Genomic DNA, 15419 nt, shown 5'->3' on the forward strand with positions numbered 1-15419 from the left:
AAATAGAAAAGTTTCAAATTACAACTGAGTTCAATTGGGGGCCATCACAGTGATGGTGGCCTACTAATGTCTGGAGATCAACATGTCTGTGATCATCTTAAAATATGATTAGTTTTTCCTATGGAGCCCATTCTTCCCAAAGAATACAGTGTTGCACATTAAAAAGTTGACTTTTGAAGGTTTGTTGTTCAATATTGTTTTTATTCACATTCGCAAAGTGGAAGGGGTCCCAAAAGTGGCTCTGTCGTGTCTGTGACTATGGTATCACACAAACATGGGAGCCTGTAATTTTCAATGTTTTTGACTGGATTACACTTGCAAAATATTGATCCATCACATATTGCTTCGGTTCGTATAGGTAATGCCTAACATTTGGGCTTTCCAAATAGTGAATAGGTGGGGGTTATAATCCAATTTTAAGAGTCTGCAAAAGATTACTGACATCTAAATGTGGATTACAACATTAGGAAAAGCATCTTTCAATTTGCAAACTAGGAATCTGAGTATAAGCAGTCGTAAAAGTAATGTGTACATGTGGGTGCATATTTTCCTATTATGAAAATAAAATCAGTAGGCAATGCACATTATGATTAAGAAGCAAGAATGGGGGATATCATTGAAATACATACTTCCAGTAGTTGATGTATAGACTGTAGTGCCTGTTGTGGTTTTAGTGGAGGGAGGTGTGGTGGCTATAGAAATAGAAAATGATATACATATTATGAAGAAGCCCATATTTTAGTATTTCAAACTTCCTATAATTATTTGACATAATTATCGAATCCACATATTACCATGAGGGTTTAATGTTGGGCAAAGGAATGTACTCAATGCATTTTGTTAATTCTTGTAGTTAATCTTTTTTAAATCAAGTTCTTTTTATCAAGAGGGAAAATCATCACATAAAACAGAAATATAATGTAATAAGATGGGTATATAGGCCAATATATCCCAATCTATTCCACAGCTAAAATGCAGAAATTATAATATAAAGCATGCGTAAAATAACCCTCCCCATTAAGTAAGGCAACATCCCTTATAACAATGTGGGGCAAATATCGTTATCCTAAGATGATGAATGTATTAAGTGTGGTAAATACATCCTTTTCCGAGTTTCAATCATGAATACAAGACATATAAACCTGAATTAGTTTTAAAACATAGAATTCAGCACATTTTCCCTTCTAGTGGGCCTTTACCCCAATAAGGTTCTGCAAGTTTGCCCTGCTGGAATATATCAGTGGAAAACTATGAATGTATGATAATGTATTAAAATTGCTTCCTGTGCAAACCTCTGTTTCAGTAGAGAATATTTTTTCCAAATCTGAACTTGTAATGATTGCCTAAAACATGAGATGCACTATAAGTATGTTTATAAAGAACGTGAAGTATATGAAATTTGATTATTCACACTTCAGTTCACTTCTATTCAATGATGGTCTAATTCATTGGGCGTAAAACAAAAACAAACACTCAAAAGATTGTTAAAATCAAAAAATTAGGATCAAGGCTTTGCATTTAGAATACTTCTCTGTATACAAATTAATTGCACTATTTGGGTTCAATTATGTAACTATAGGCCACATGCAGTAAATACCAGTCACAAAATATGGTTGCGACCAGTATGGAATTTTACTAAGCAAATTATGTAGTAAGAGATCCAGTCATACAATTCTGTTTCTGAGTCGATCATAAACTGGCTTACACTTTCAATATAAAAGAGGAAGTTTGCAAATTGAGATTCACTCCAATTATTGGACAGATGTCGGGATATCAATATGCTTTAAAAATAAAAATAAACTTTTTGTATGCAGCCCATTTTCCTTCAAGTATGCCATGCAATAAACATAAATGTATATGTTTTTATAATTTTTCTTGAAGAGTAAGCAGTAGTCCCCTTTGTACTCTCCAATAAACTTTGTTTTACATTCAAAAAGGCAAAGGGGTCCCTAAGTGGCCCCAACCTTTTCGTGTATGGGGTTTACCCAAACTCAGGGTCAATGATCCTAAATGTTTTATGACTTGATTACACAAGCAAAGTATTGAGCCATTACATGCTTCTTCAATGTTTATAAGTGGTGCCCACAATTTGACCTTGCCAAAAAATGAATTGGTTATAGGTTATAATCTTATTTTAAGAGTGAGTAAAAGTTTACTGACTTCCAATTTTAAATAGGTACATTAGAAAAAGCATATTTACATTTGCACCCTACAAATTGCCACATGTGCAGCCATATAAGTGCTTTGTATGTGTTGGTACATATTTTGGTAGTACACAAATATAATCACGAGGCAATGTACATTTACAAGCACCCATGGGGAGAAATCATTGAAATACATACTTCCAGTGGTTGAAATATAGACTGAAGGGACTGTTGTGGTTTTAGTGGGTGGAATAGTTGTAGCTAGAGAAACAGACAATAATGGAAATTGTATCTAAAAGCCACGTTTTAACATTTTTTTAATTCAAATCCACACATATATATATTTGTCATGCATTTGAATCTATATATATTCTTGACTCTTTAGTGATGTGAAAATGAATGTAATTAATAAATGGTAATTTACTCTTGTAAATAAATTATTCCTTAAAATCAAGTTATTTGTTTTATCACGTAGAGAAAACCATCATTTAAAACAGAACTACAATGTAATAGGTTAGGATTATATGAAAATATCTCCCAATCAGTTATATAGGTAAAAGGCACCTGGTATGCATATATAAAATAGTCCACCGCTTTATGTAAGGTAAGAACCTTTATAACAATTTCACTCAGGATTGTGGGTATTTACCACAGGTGTTAAATACCATTACCCTAAGGTGCTAAATTTACCATGTGTGGTAAATAATTAAATCTCCTTGTTTCAACATGAATATTAGACATAAACAGCTAAATTGGTTTTTAACATGCTGAATTCCACACAGTTTGCAATTTAGTGTAACTTTCTGCCAAATTGTTTTGGGGGGGACGTTTGACCTGCTAGAATCTATAAATTGAAAATGATGAGGATCTGATAATGAAATAATTTTACTCTCTAGTCAAATGCATCATTCCACAGGGAACAGCATTGAACCATGAACATCTATGATTGTCAAATCCATCATATGCCCTTTGAATATGCATTTAAAAACAGTGAAGTATAAGGAATGTGATTGCACTGAGGGGTGAAATTAAGCTAAAATGCTATGTGTGAGGAATAATTTATGACAACAATATAAACGGACATCCTGATAGTGCTTCTTGACTCTAAGTTGGTATAACAAATTATATGTGGGATATATACAAACACTACAAAAGAATGATCAAAATCAAAAATTAGCATGAAGTTTTTTATATTTACATTACTTTTATGACATAATTGCACATTTTGTTTTCAGTTATAGAATGATGGCTACATGCATGCCAGGCACAAAAAACTGGTAGCAACCATCATTGAAATTTGCAAATCAACATACATAGTAATAATATGTTGATTTATAATATTCTTTTTCTGAGTGGATCATTTTCCAGTCTATCTGATGAATATTAAATAGAACATTTTTTAAATTGCAACTGAATTCAATTGGTGGCCATCACAGTGATGATGGCCTACTAATGTCTGGAGATCAACATGTCTGTGACCGTCTTAAAATATGTTTTGTTTTTCATAAGGAACCCATTCTCTCTAAAGGATACAGTGTAGAACTTTAAAAAGTTGACTTTTTAAGGTTTGTTGAAGTATTAGCTGTGATCTCATACCTACTTTTCAATACTGTTTTTATTTACATTGACAAAGTGGAAGGGTTTCAAAAGTAGCTCTGTCCTTTCTGTGACTAAGGTATCACACAAACATGGGAGTCAGTAATTTTCAATGATTTTGACTGGATTACACTTGTTAAATATTGATCCATAATGTATCATTTTGGTTTGTATACAGGATGCCTAACATTTGAGCATTTCAAATACTGAATGGTGGAGGTTGTAATCCAATTGACTGGATTACACTTGTGAAATATTGATCCATCATGTATCAATTCGGTTTGTATACAGGATGCCTAACATTTGAGAATTCCAAATACTGAATGGTGGAGGTTGTAATCCAATTTTAAGAGTCTGCAAAAGATTACTGACTTCCAAATTTGGATTAGTACATTAGGAAAAGTATCTTTCAATTTGCAAACTACGAATTTGAGTATATGCAGCCGTAAAAGTGCTTTCTACATGTTGGTGCATATTTTCCTACTATGAAAATAAAATCAGTAGGCAATGCATATTAAGAAACAAACATTGGGGAAATCACTAAAATACATACTTCCGGTAGTTGATGTATAGACCGTAGTGCCTGTTGTGGTTTTAGTCGGGGTAGGTGTGGTGGCTATAGAGATAGACAATGATAGAAATATTATACAAACGCTCATAACTTAGTATTTCAAATTTACCTCAAATTATTTGACATGGATTTCTAATCCACATGCATCTTTGAATCTTTAGTGTTGTGCAAATAAATGTAATAAATGCATTTTGATCATTCTTGTAATTAAAAAAAATCTTAAAATCAAGTTATTTTTATCATGAGGGAAAATCATCATAAAACAGAAATATAATGTAATACAATAGGTATATATGACAATATAGCCCAATCTTTTTCATAGCTAAAATGTAGATATGATAATATGAATCATGCACAAAATAACCTTCCAAATTAAGTAAGGCAACATCCCTTCTAACAATTTGGGGCATTTACCACATGTTATCAATTTCATTATCCTAGAGTGATACATTTATCATATGTGATAAATAAGTCCTTTTCCTAGTTTCCATCATGAAGACAAGACATAAAAACCTGAATTGGTTTTTAATGTGCAGAATTCTGCACTTTTTCCCTTTAGTGGGCCTTCTCCCCAATAAAGTTCTACAAGTTTGACCTAATGAAATATATCAGTGGAAACTATGAGTGTGTGTAATATATATTAATTTTGCTTCCCGTGCAAACCTCTACGTCAGTAGAAAAAAAAATCTGACTTTGTAATGAGTGCCTAATACATGAGATGCACAGTAAATATCTTTATAAAAACAGTGAAGTATATGGAATATGACAGCATGGGATGATGGCATTTGCACAAAATGTTATATGTGTAGACTCATTGGTAACAGAAACACAAACTACTATTGCCATCACTTCGGTTGCTTGACACTTCAGTTCACTGCTATTCAATGATTGTCTAATCAACTGGGCTTAAAACGAAGACAAACACTTGAAGATTGTGAAAATTTAAATATTGGGATAGTGGCTTTGCAGTTATGTAATTAGAGGTCACATGCACTAAATATCAGCCACAAAATATGGTTGCGACCGGTATGGAATTTTACCAAAGAATTTACATAGTAAGAGATCCATTCATACAATTCTCATTCTGAGTACATGATATACTGTCCTACCCTTTGAATATTAAAGAGGAAGTTTTCAAATTGAGACTCACTCCAATTATGGAGCAGGTGTCAGGATATCAATATGCTTGTGATCATCTTAAAATAAAATAAACTTTTTGTATGCAGATCATTTTCCTTCATGTGTGCAGTGTAATAAAGACAAATGTATACTTTGGTTTATAATTTTTGTTGAAGAGTAAGCAATGGTCCCTTCTGTACTCTCCAACAAATTATGTTTTACATTAAAAAAGGGAAAGGAGGTCCAAAATGGCCCCAGCCTTTTTGATTATAGGGTATCACCCAAATGCAGGAGACAGCAATTTTTTATTTATTTATAACTGGATTACACTAGCAAAATATTCATCCATTACGTTTCTTCAATTTTTATAGGTCATTGCCACAATTTGACCTTGCCAAAAAATGAATTAGTATAGGTTATAATACTATTTTAAGAGTCTGTAAAACTTTACTTACTTCCAAATTTAGATTGGGATATCAGAAAAAGCATATTTACATTTGCAGACTACAAATTACAGCATGTGCAGCCATAAAAACGCTTGGTGCATGTTGGTACATATTTTGGTATTACACAAATAAAATCGAAAGGCAATGCACCTTGACAAGCAACTAGGGGAGAAATCATTAAAATACATACGTCCAGTGGTTGAAGTATAGAGCAAAGTGCCTGTTGTGGATTTAGTGGGTGGAATAGCTATAGAAATAGACAATAATGGAATCATTATCTAAAAGAAAAGCCACATGTTTTAATATTTTTTATATTCAAATACACAAAGAAATATTTGTAATGCATTTTGAATCCATATATATTCTTGAATGTTTAGTGATGTGAAAAGGTATGTGATCAATAAATGTTGATTTATTCTAGTAAATAAATTATTTCTTGAAATCAATTAATTTTTTATCACCTAGAGAAAATATTTTTTTTTAATACAGAGCTACAATGTAATAGGATAAGAATATATGAAATTTTCTCCCAATGAGTTATATAGCTAAAATGCAACTGTTAGGCATGTGGAAAATAGTCCTCCACTTTAACTAAGGTAAAACCTTCATAACAATATGGCTCAGGAATGTGGGTATTTACAGCACGTGGTAAATACCAGTACCCTAGGGTGCTAAATTTACCATGTATGTTTCCATCTTAAACTGTTTTTTATTTCTTATGGAGCGCTTTCTCTTTAAAGAATACAGTGTTGCACTTAAAGAAATTTGAATTTTTAAGGTTTGTTGAAGCATAAGCATTGATCCCCTACCTACTCTCCAGTACTGTTTTTATTTACATTAACAAAGTAGAGGGTGCTCTGAAGTGGCTCTGTCCTTTCTGCGACTAAGGTATCACAGAAACATAGGAGTCAGTAATATTCAATGTTTTTCTGTGGATTACACTTGCAAAAAATGGATCCATCAAATATCAATTTGGTTTGTATAGAGTAGGCCTAACATTCAAGGTTTCCAAATACTGAATAGGTGAAGGTTGTAATTTAATTTTAAGAGTCTGCAAAAGATTACTGACTTCCAAATTTGGATTTTTATATAAGGAAAAGCCTCTTTCAATTTGCAAACTACGGATTGTAGTAAATGCAGCCATACAAGTGCTTTGTAGTTGTGGGTGCATATTTTCCTATTATGTAAATAATATCAGTAGGCAATGCACATTAGGAAGCAAACATGGCAGAAATCATTGAAATACATACTTCCAGTAGTTGATGTATAGACCGTAGTGCCTGTTGTGGTTTTAATGGGGGGAAATGTGGTGGCTATAGAAATAGACAATAATAGAAATATTATCAAAATATATTTTAGAATTTAAATTCTACCTATAATTATTTGAAAGGAATTTCAAATCCACATATATATCCTTGAATCTTTAGTGTTAAGCAAAGGAATGTCATCAATGCATTTTGATTATTCTTGTAATTAAAACAATTCTTAAAATGAAGTTGTTTTTATCATTAGGAAAAATCATCTCATAAAACAGAAATATAATAATAAGATAGGTTATATCTCATGCTGTTTCATAGCTAAAATGCCGAAATGATATTATAAAGCATGCACAAAATAGGCCTCCACATTAAGTAAGGCAACATTCCTTATAGCAATGTGAGGTAAACATGTAATAAATATCATTATCCTAGGATGATAAATTCATCATGTAAGATAAACAAGTTTTTTCCTTAGTTTCCATCACGAAAACAAGACATGAATTTGTTTTTAACACATAGAATTCCACACATTTTTCCCTTCTAGCATGCCTAGCCCCCAATATAATTCTGCAAGTTTGACCTGCTGGAATATATCAGTGGAAAACAATTTATTTATTTATTTAGGTGCTTGTATAGCGCAGGAATCGACCCCCGAAGGGGTATCTCCGCGCTTGCTTCGCCAGATATGAATCAAAACAGAGCTTTAGGAAGGCATATGAAACTATGCCGTCAGGAACAGGTGTGTCTTGAGTGTTCTCCTAAATTTAAGATAATCGGTAGTTTGTGTCAGTCCAGGGGGAAGTTTGTTCCAAAGGGTAGGGCCCATATAAGATAGGGCTCGCCCACCCTGCCGTACCTTTTTAACCGGCGCGATCTGTAGCAATAGTTGGCCGCTGGAACGAAGAAGACGTTTCGGGTTATAGATGTTGAATTTTTCTGTCAAATATGTAGGGCCTGATCCAAACTAACTTTTGTGTATGACACAGCAGATCTTAAACTTAACCCGTTGACGAATGGGCAGCCAATGGAGTCTTTCAAGGAGGGGGCGAGAAGGCGTTCTAGGGGGACATTTAAGACCAATCTCGCTGCGGTGTTCTGGGCCACTTGCAGTCTGTTGAGTACCTCTTCATTAGCAGACAAGAAGAGGCCATTACAGTAATCTAGCTGGCTGACTACAAGGGCCTGGACAAGGGTCTTTCTAAAAATGTCCGACGAGTATGGAAACACACGCCTCAGAAGTCCTATCATCCGAAAACAGGACCCTGTCACCTGGTTTGCATGCTCTTTTAACAGTAGTCCCTGGTCCATCCATACACCTAGATTCTTCACTGTCTGTTTAGGGCAGGGAACAGGTCCCAGATGGGGTGGCCACCAATCCGGAGACCAAAGGAGAGGAGCTTTCCCGAAATGCATGACCTCTGTCTTGCCCACATTACATTGTAGGCAGTTAGAGGCCATCCAGTCAGACACTGCTCTCATTCCCTCCACAAAAGAATGTTTGATTGCGGGAGTGAGGGTCTGGAACGGAAACAGAAGCTGAGCGTCGTCAGCATACGACACTGGTGTGAATCCATGTCTTCTCACAATGTCAGCTAAAGGGGCCACATACAGATTGAATAATGTGGGACATAGGCATGAGCCCTGTGGAACCCCCTTAGTGAGCTCCCTAGAGTTGGAGCAGTAGGAGCCCAAGCTGACACTTTGTGAGCGGCCTGAGAGAAAACTCTCAAACCAGGACAGGGCCAAACCTCCAATCCCCACCTTCTGCAAGCGGCGGAGAAGAGTATCATGCGAGACCGTGTCAAAGGCTGCAGACGGATCCAACAGCACCAGAATCATAGAGCCCCCTCTGTCCTGTGCCATCCTGATGTTATCTGTCACAGAGAGGAGCGCTTGGGTCCTGTAGTTGGGTCTGAAACCTGATTGTGTATGGTTAAGCCCTCCTGATGTCTCGATAAATTGGGACAACTGGGTATTCACATGTTTCTCGGTCAGCTTGCTTAAATATGACAGAAGGGAAATTGGGTGGAGGTTGGATAGATCTGTCCATGGTAAGGCCAAGTTCTTATGAATAGGGTTAACTACAGCTCTTTTCCATTCTTGTGGTACCCGACCCTCCCTAAGAGAAAGGTTTATTATTGATTGAATCATAGGGCCAAGTAGGTTGCATAAAGACGCAGCCATTTTGGCAGACAGGAGATCCAGAGGAGACCCTCTTTTAATATGACTTGTCAATGAATTGATGTCATCTAAACCTATCTCCGGGAAGACTGTGAGTGTAGGTGTGCCACTATTGTGTAGACTTGATGGTGGAGAGGTACTGACGGCGTTACCCTTAGAATTAATTACTTTTAAAAAAAATCATAAATCAGCTCAATTTTATTTTCAAAGAATAGGGAAATGTCATCACACAGGGACTGAGAGAAATCATCAGGACTCTCACAGGCTACAGGTTTCACAAATGTCTGTAGAATCCTGTAGAGTCCTTTGGAGGAATTGCCTGCCTTTATCAACTGTGAAGTGAGACAGCTCCTCCTATTTTTGTGGTATAAGGACAGGGCATCAGCATATTCTTTCCTACTTTCCTCTGTGTGGTTCTTTCGCCATACTTTTTCCAGCCTCCTACATCCCTGTTTCTCTATCCTTAGTTGTTCAGTATACCATCTCCCTTGTTTAGGTATGGGAAGCTGTTTATGTAATTTCATAGGGGCCAACACGTCAATCGTGTCTAAAAGAGAGGTATTAAACTTAGATAAAGCAGAGTCCACATTGTCCGTAGCTAGGACCATGGGTCTATCCACACTTACTGTAGGTCATCCAGTGTCACCTTATGCCATTGTCTACGCCACTGGGACGGAAGGGCCGACTGTTTAATAGGTTTGTCCAGGCCAAGGAGAAAGAATTCCAACAGAACGTGGTCGGACCTGCTTATTTGGGTCGAGGGTCGACATAATATCTTAGCACAGTTAGAAAAAATGAAATCTAGAGTGTGGCCTCCTATATGAGTAGGACCTTTATTGTGTATTTCAAGCTCTAAAAGGGAAAGATCTGAGAGCAAAGACAGCATCTCAGGATGATTAGGGAAGTCTACGTGAATGTTAAAATCCCCCAGAAGGAGAAAATCTTCTTTAGGTTTAAAATGAGGGGCCAATAATTCGGTCAGAGCTAAAATGAAACCTGTGCTAGGCCCAGGAGGGCGGTAAACAAGTGCTCCCTTCCAATGGGTTTTAGATGCCAAACTGATCTTAAAGATCATGACTTCCATCAGGGAGAAACTTCTTTGCTCAATAACATTTACCTTCAATCCTTCCTTGTAAACTATCGCAATGCCGCCCCCGGTTTTTATCGGACGGTCAAGCTTTAGCATTTTATATCCTGCAGGAACCCCCAAAGCAATAGCAGGGATCGTATGCGGTTTTAGCCAGGTTTCGGTTAAAAAGCAAATTTCAGGCCTTGGCGTTGTAAAAAGGTCCCATAGTTCACAGTGGTGCTTTGGTAAAGAGCGAATGTTGAGGAGAAAAATCTTCAGGCCCTTAGGAGCAAATGTCCCCTCTATCTTATGACCTCTGATGGTGTCAGTATGGGATGCCTGGAACTGGCAATAAGTGCATGAAAAGGGGCCCTCTGGACATGGCCAGGGGTTACGAGCGCAACCCATTAAAGGGACTGGTTGCAGATTTTTTAGGGCTTGGGCTGTATATTTAATGTAATGATCCCCAATGGGGTACGTACCATGTTGGGCAGAGTCCATAGCCCCTGGCCCCGTCTGGTCACGGACGGGCACAGACGGGCGACTCTTAGGCTACTCTTCGGCGTGTCTTCGGCTCCTCTGCGCGCGACCGCTGCACACTCGGGAGGGAGCGAGGGCTAAATAGCCCTGTGAATACAACCACTAGAGCACAAACTGCTCAGTGGTGAACAGGAAGTGAATGGCTCTCCCTGACCTGCCCTCCGCGCAACGGTACTGGCTACCGCGTCGGACCGGGGAGGGCAGGAGTGGTGATCGAGCCCAGGCTTCCTCACTGCTCTGAAGCTATCGTCCCCACCTCCTAAATCAGGATAGGCAGAAAGTGTGAACAACAGTGCAATTCAGGTACAGGCTAGCGCGAGTAACCTAGCAATTTCAGTTGTCAATTTCCCATTTTTAAAATCAACAACAAATGAAATGAAAGCGTTTTTAAGATTTCACATGCGCAGCATAAAGCACAATTTAGGCACATCAGTTGAACCAGCGGGTCGGGGAACTCTGCCACAGCCATCCTACCGCAGCTCGCCGGTGTTCAGGCTCAGCCTAAATAGCCCTGTGAATACAACCAAAAGAGCGCTAACCGCTCAGTGGTGAACAGGAAGTGCCTGGCTCTCCCTGACCCGCCCTCCGCGCAACGGTACTGGCTACCGCGTCGGACCGGGGTGGGCAGGAGTGGTGATCAAGCCCAGGCTTCCCCACTGCTCTGAAGGTACCGTCCCCCACCTCTTAAATCAGGATAGGGAGGAAGTGTGAACAATAGCGCAATTCAGGTACAGGCTAGCGCGAGTGAACTAGCAACTTCAGTTGTCAAATTCCCATTTTTAAAATCAACAACAAATAAAATGAAAGCGTTTTTAAGATTTCACGTGCGCAGCTATGAGTGTGTGATGATATTTTAATTTTGCTTCCTCTGCAAACCTCTTTTTTCAGTAGACAAGAATTTAAATCTGAACTTCAAAATGGGTGTCTTATACATGAAATGCACTGTAAGTATGTTTTTAAAAACAGTGAAGAGTATGGAACATGACTACATGGAAAGATGAAATTTGCACAATGTGCTATATTTGTAGAATCATTTGTAACAGAAACAGAAACTGTTGTATTGAATTTGCTTATTGACACTTCAGTTTACTGCTATTCAAGATCGTCTTATTAATTAGGCGTAAAACAAATACAAACACTCAAAAGACTGGGAACATCAAAATATTAGGATAAAGGCTTTTGAAATTAGATTACATTAAGGTATACAATGTAATTGCACTATTTGCATTTAATTATGCAACCATAGGACACATTCACTAAATACCAGTCTCAAAAAATGGGACCAGTATGGAATTCAATAGGTGATTTATGTAGTAAAACATCCGTTTATAAAACTCCGATTCTGAGTGGATGATATACCGGCCCACCTGTTGAATATTAAAGAGGACATTTGCAAATTGAGACTCATTCCAATTATTGGGCAGGTGTCAAGATATCAATATGCTTGTGATCATCTTAAAAGAAAATACACTTTTTGTATGCAGCCTATTTTCCTTCAAGTATGCAGTACAAATAAGAGAAATGCATAGTTTTTTTTTTGGTTTTGTTATTTTTGTTGTTGAAGAGAAGGCAGTGGTACCCTTCCTACTCTCCAACAAAATCTTTTTACATTCACAAAGGGAAAGGGGTCCCAAAGTGGCCCCATCCTTTTTTCTTATGGGATATCACCCAAATGCAGGGTCAGCAATTTTTAATGTTTTATGACTGGATTACACTAGCAAAATATTGACCCATCACGCGTTTCTTCAATTTTATTAGTAATGCCCACAAGTTGACCTTGGCATAAAGTGAATTGGTATACGTTATAATACTATTTTAAGAGTGACTAAAAGTTTACTGACTTCCAAATTTGGATTGGCATATTAAAAAAAACATATTTACATTTGCAGACTACAAATCGCAGCATATGCAGCCATAATAGTGCTTTGTACATGTTGGTACATATTTTGGTAATAAAACAAATAAAATCGAAAGGAAATGCATGCGAACATGAACAAGCAACCATGGGGAGAAATCATTGAAATACATACTTCCAGTGGTTGAAGTATAGACCGAAGTGCCTGTTGTGGTTTGAGTGGGTGGAATAGTGGTAGCTATAGAAATAGACAATAATGGAAATATTATCTAACGGCCACATGTTTTAATAATTTTTTATATTCAAATACACAAATAAATATTTGTCATGCATTTTGAATACAATATATATTTTTGACTCTTTTGTAATGTGAACATGAATGTCATTAATAAATGTCAATTCATTCTTGTAAATAAATTATTTCTTAAAATCAAGTCATTTAAAACAGAACTACAATGTAATATGATAGGATTATATGACAATATATCCCAATCAGTTATATAGCTAAAATGCAACTGGTATGCTTGTGTAAAATAGTCCACCACTTTATGTACGGTAAGAACCTTCATAACAATTTGGCTTAGGGTTCCAGGTGTTTACAGCACGTATTAAATACCATTACCCTAGGGCGCAAAATTGACCATGTGTAGTGGAATGGAATGGAATGGAATGGAAAGAGAATTTATAGAGCGCGATGGCTACCCAGGGGCGTCCCAGCGCTGCAGAGGAGAGTAGGTTTGAACCGGAAACGCTGGATTTAGTGAAGCTGAAATTTAGGTAGGGTTTTATTAAAGAGCCATGTTTTAAGAAGCTTTCGGAAGGTTAGTAGATTAGATTCTGATCTGATTGGGAGGGGGAGAGAGTTCCAGATCTTGGCCAGATTGTAGGAGAGTGACCGGCCTCCACATCTGGCTCTTCTGATGCGTGGTACTAAGGTGGAGTGGGAGGTCACGGATCTGAGGGGGTGATTGGGATGATATGCTTTTACCAAGGGGTGATTGATGGAAGGGCCCGTTCCCCAGTAGGAGCGATGGGCAATGCACATGATCTTGAATTCGATTCTAGCTCTTACAGGGAGCCAGTGGAGATCCTTCAATCTGGCTTTGACTGAAACTCGGCGAGGGATGTCGAGAAGGATTCTTGGCGCACAGTTTTGAATGATTTGAAGTCCGTTGAGAGTGAACTGTGGGGCCCCAAGGTATAGGGCATTACCGCAGTCGAGACGGAATAGAATTAGTCTTTGGACCATGATTCCTTTTGAGTGAAACGACGGAGAGGGAGGATTTTTCGAAGTAGTCTCATTAGCCCGTAGTAAATAATTCACTCTCCTAGTTTTCAACACAAACATGAGACATAAACAGATGAACTGCTTTTTAACATGCTGAATTCCACATAATTTGCAATTTAGTGTAACTTTCCCCCAAAAAGTTTTAGAGCTTTGACTTCCTGGAAACTATTAATTCGAAAACTATGAGGGTCTGATTATAAGTTATCAGTTATAGAACAATGGCCACATGCATTCTGGGCACGAAAAACTGTCCGGAACCACCATTGAAATTTACAAACCAACTTACATAGTAATAATAGGTTGGTTCATAATATTCTGTTTATGAGTGGATCACATTCCTGTCTACCTGATGAATTTTAAATAGAACATTTGCAAATTGCAAATGACTAAATTAGTGGCCATCACAGTGATGGTTGCCTACTATCGTCTTGAGATCAACATGTCTCTGATAGTCTTAAAATATTTTTTCTTTTTCCTATGGAGCCCTTTCTCCTTAAATGATACAGTGTAGCACTTAAAACAATTGACTTTTTAAGGTTTGTTGTAGTATAAGCAGTTATTCCCTACCTACTCTTCAATACTGTCTTTTCTGTGACTAAGGTATCACACAAACATAGGAGTCAGTCATTATCAATGTTTTTTAACTGGATTACACTTGCAAAATATGATCCATCATATATCAATTTGGTCAGTATAGAGTAGGCCTAACAATTGAGGTTTCTAAATACTGAGTAGGTGTATGTTGTAATCCAATTTAAAGAGTCTGCAAAAGAACACTGACTTCCAAATTCGGATTCGTACATTAGGAAAAGCATCTTTCAATTTGCATTCTAAGAATTAGAGTATATGCAGCCGCAAAAGTGCTTTGTAGATGTGGGTGCATATTTTCCTATCCTGAATATAAAATCAGTAGGAAATGCACATTAAGGGGCAAACATGGGGGAAATCATTGAAATACATACTTCCAGTAGTTGAAGTATAGACCATAGTGCCTGTTGTGGTTTTAGTTGGGGAAGGTGTGGTGGCAAAAGAAATAGACAATGATAGAAATAATCCCATATTTTAGTATTTAAATCTACCTATAGTTATTTGACATAAATTTTGAATCCACGTATATCCTTGAATCATTAGTGTTGTGCAAAGGAATATAATTAATGCATTTTGATTATTCTTCTACTATTCTTAAAATCAAGGTATTTTTATCATGAGGAAAAATAATCACATAAAACAGAAATATAATGTGATAGGTATATGACAATACATCCTAATCTGTTTCATAGCTAAAATGTAGAAATAATAATATAAAGCATGTGTAAAATAGCACTCCACATTAAGTAAGGCAACATCCGTT

General features: G+C 37.0%; 1 protein-coding gene across 1 annotated transcript in view; it reads right to left on the reverse strand.

The window, feature by feature from the left end:
- The window catches only part of LOC147750621 (uncharacterized), a 920203-nt gene that overhangs the window by 727337 nt on the left and 177447 nt on the right, over positions 1-15419 (reverse strand). Inside the window, exons 6-7 of the mRNA XM_086929808.1 lie at positions 12956-13018; positions 7127-7189 (exon numbers count right to left, since the gene is read on the reverse strand). Coding sequence (XP_086785934.1) covers positions 7127-7189; positions 12956-13018 — 126 coding nt within the window. The remainder of the gene's footprint in view (positions 1-7126; positions 7190-12955; positions 13019-15419) is intronic.

The sequence above is a fragment of the Lissotriton vulgaris genome, chromosome 1_1 (assembly GCF_964263255.1).
Source record: "Lissotriton vulgaris chromosome 1_1, aLisVul1.2, whole genome shotgun sequence".
In the NCBI taxonomy this organism is placed as follows: Eukaryota; Metazoa; Chordata; class Amphibia; order Caudata; family Salamandridae; genus Lissotriton; species Lissotriton vulgaris.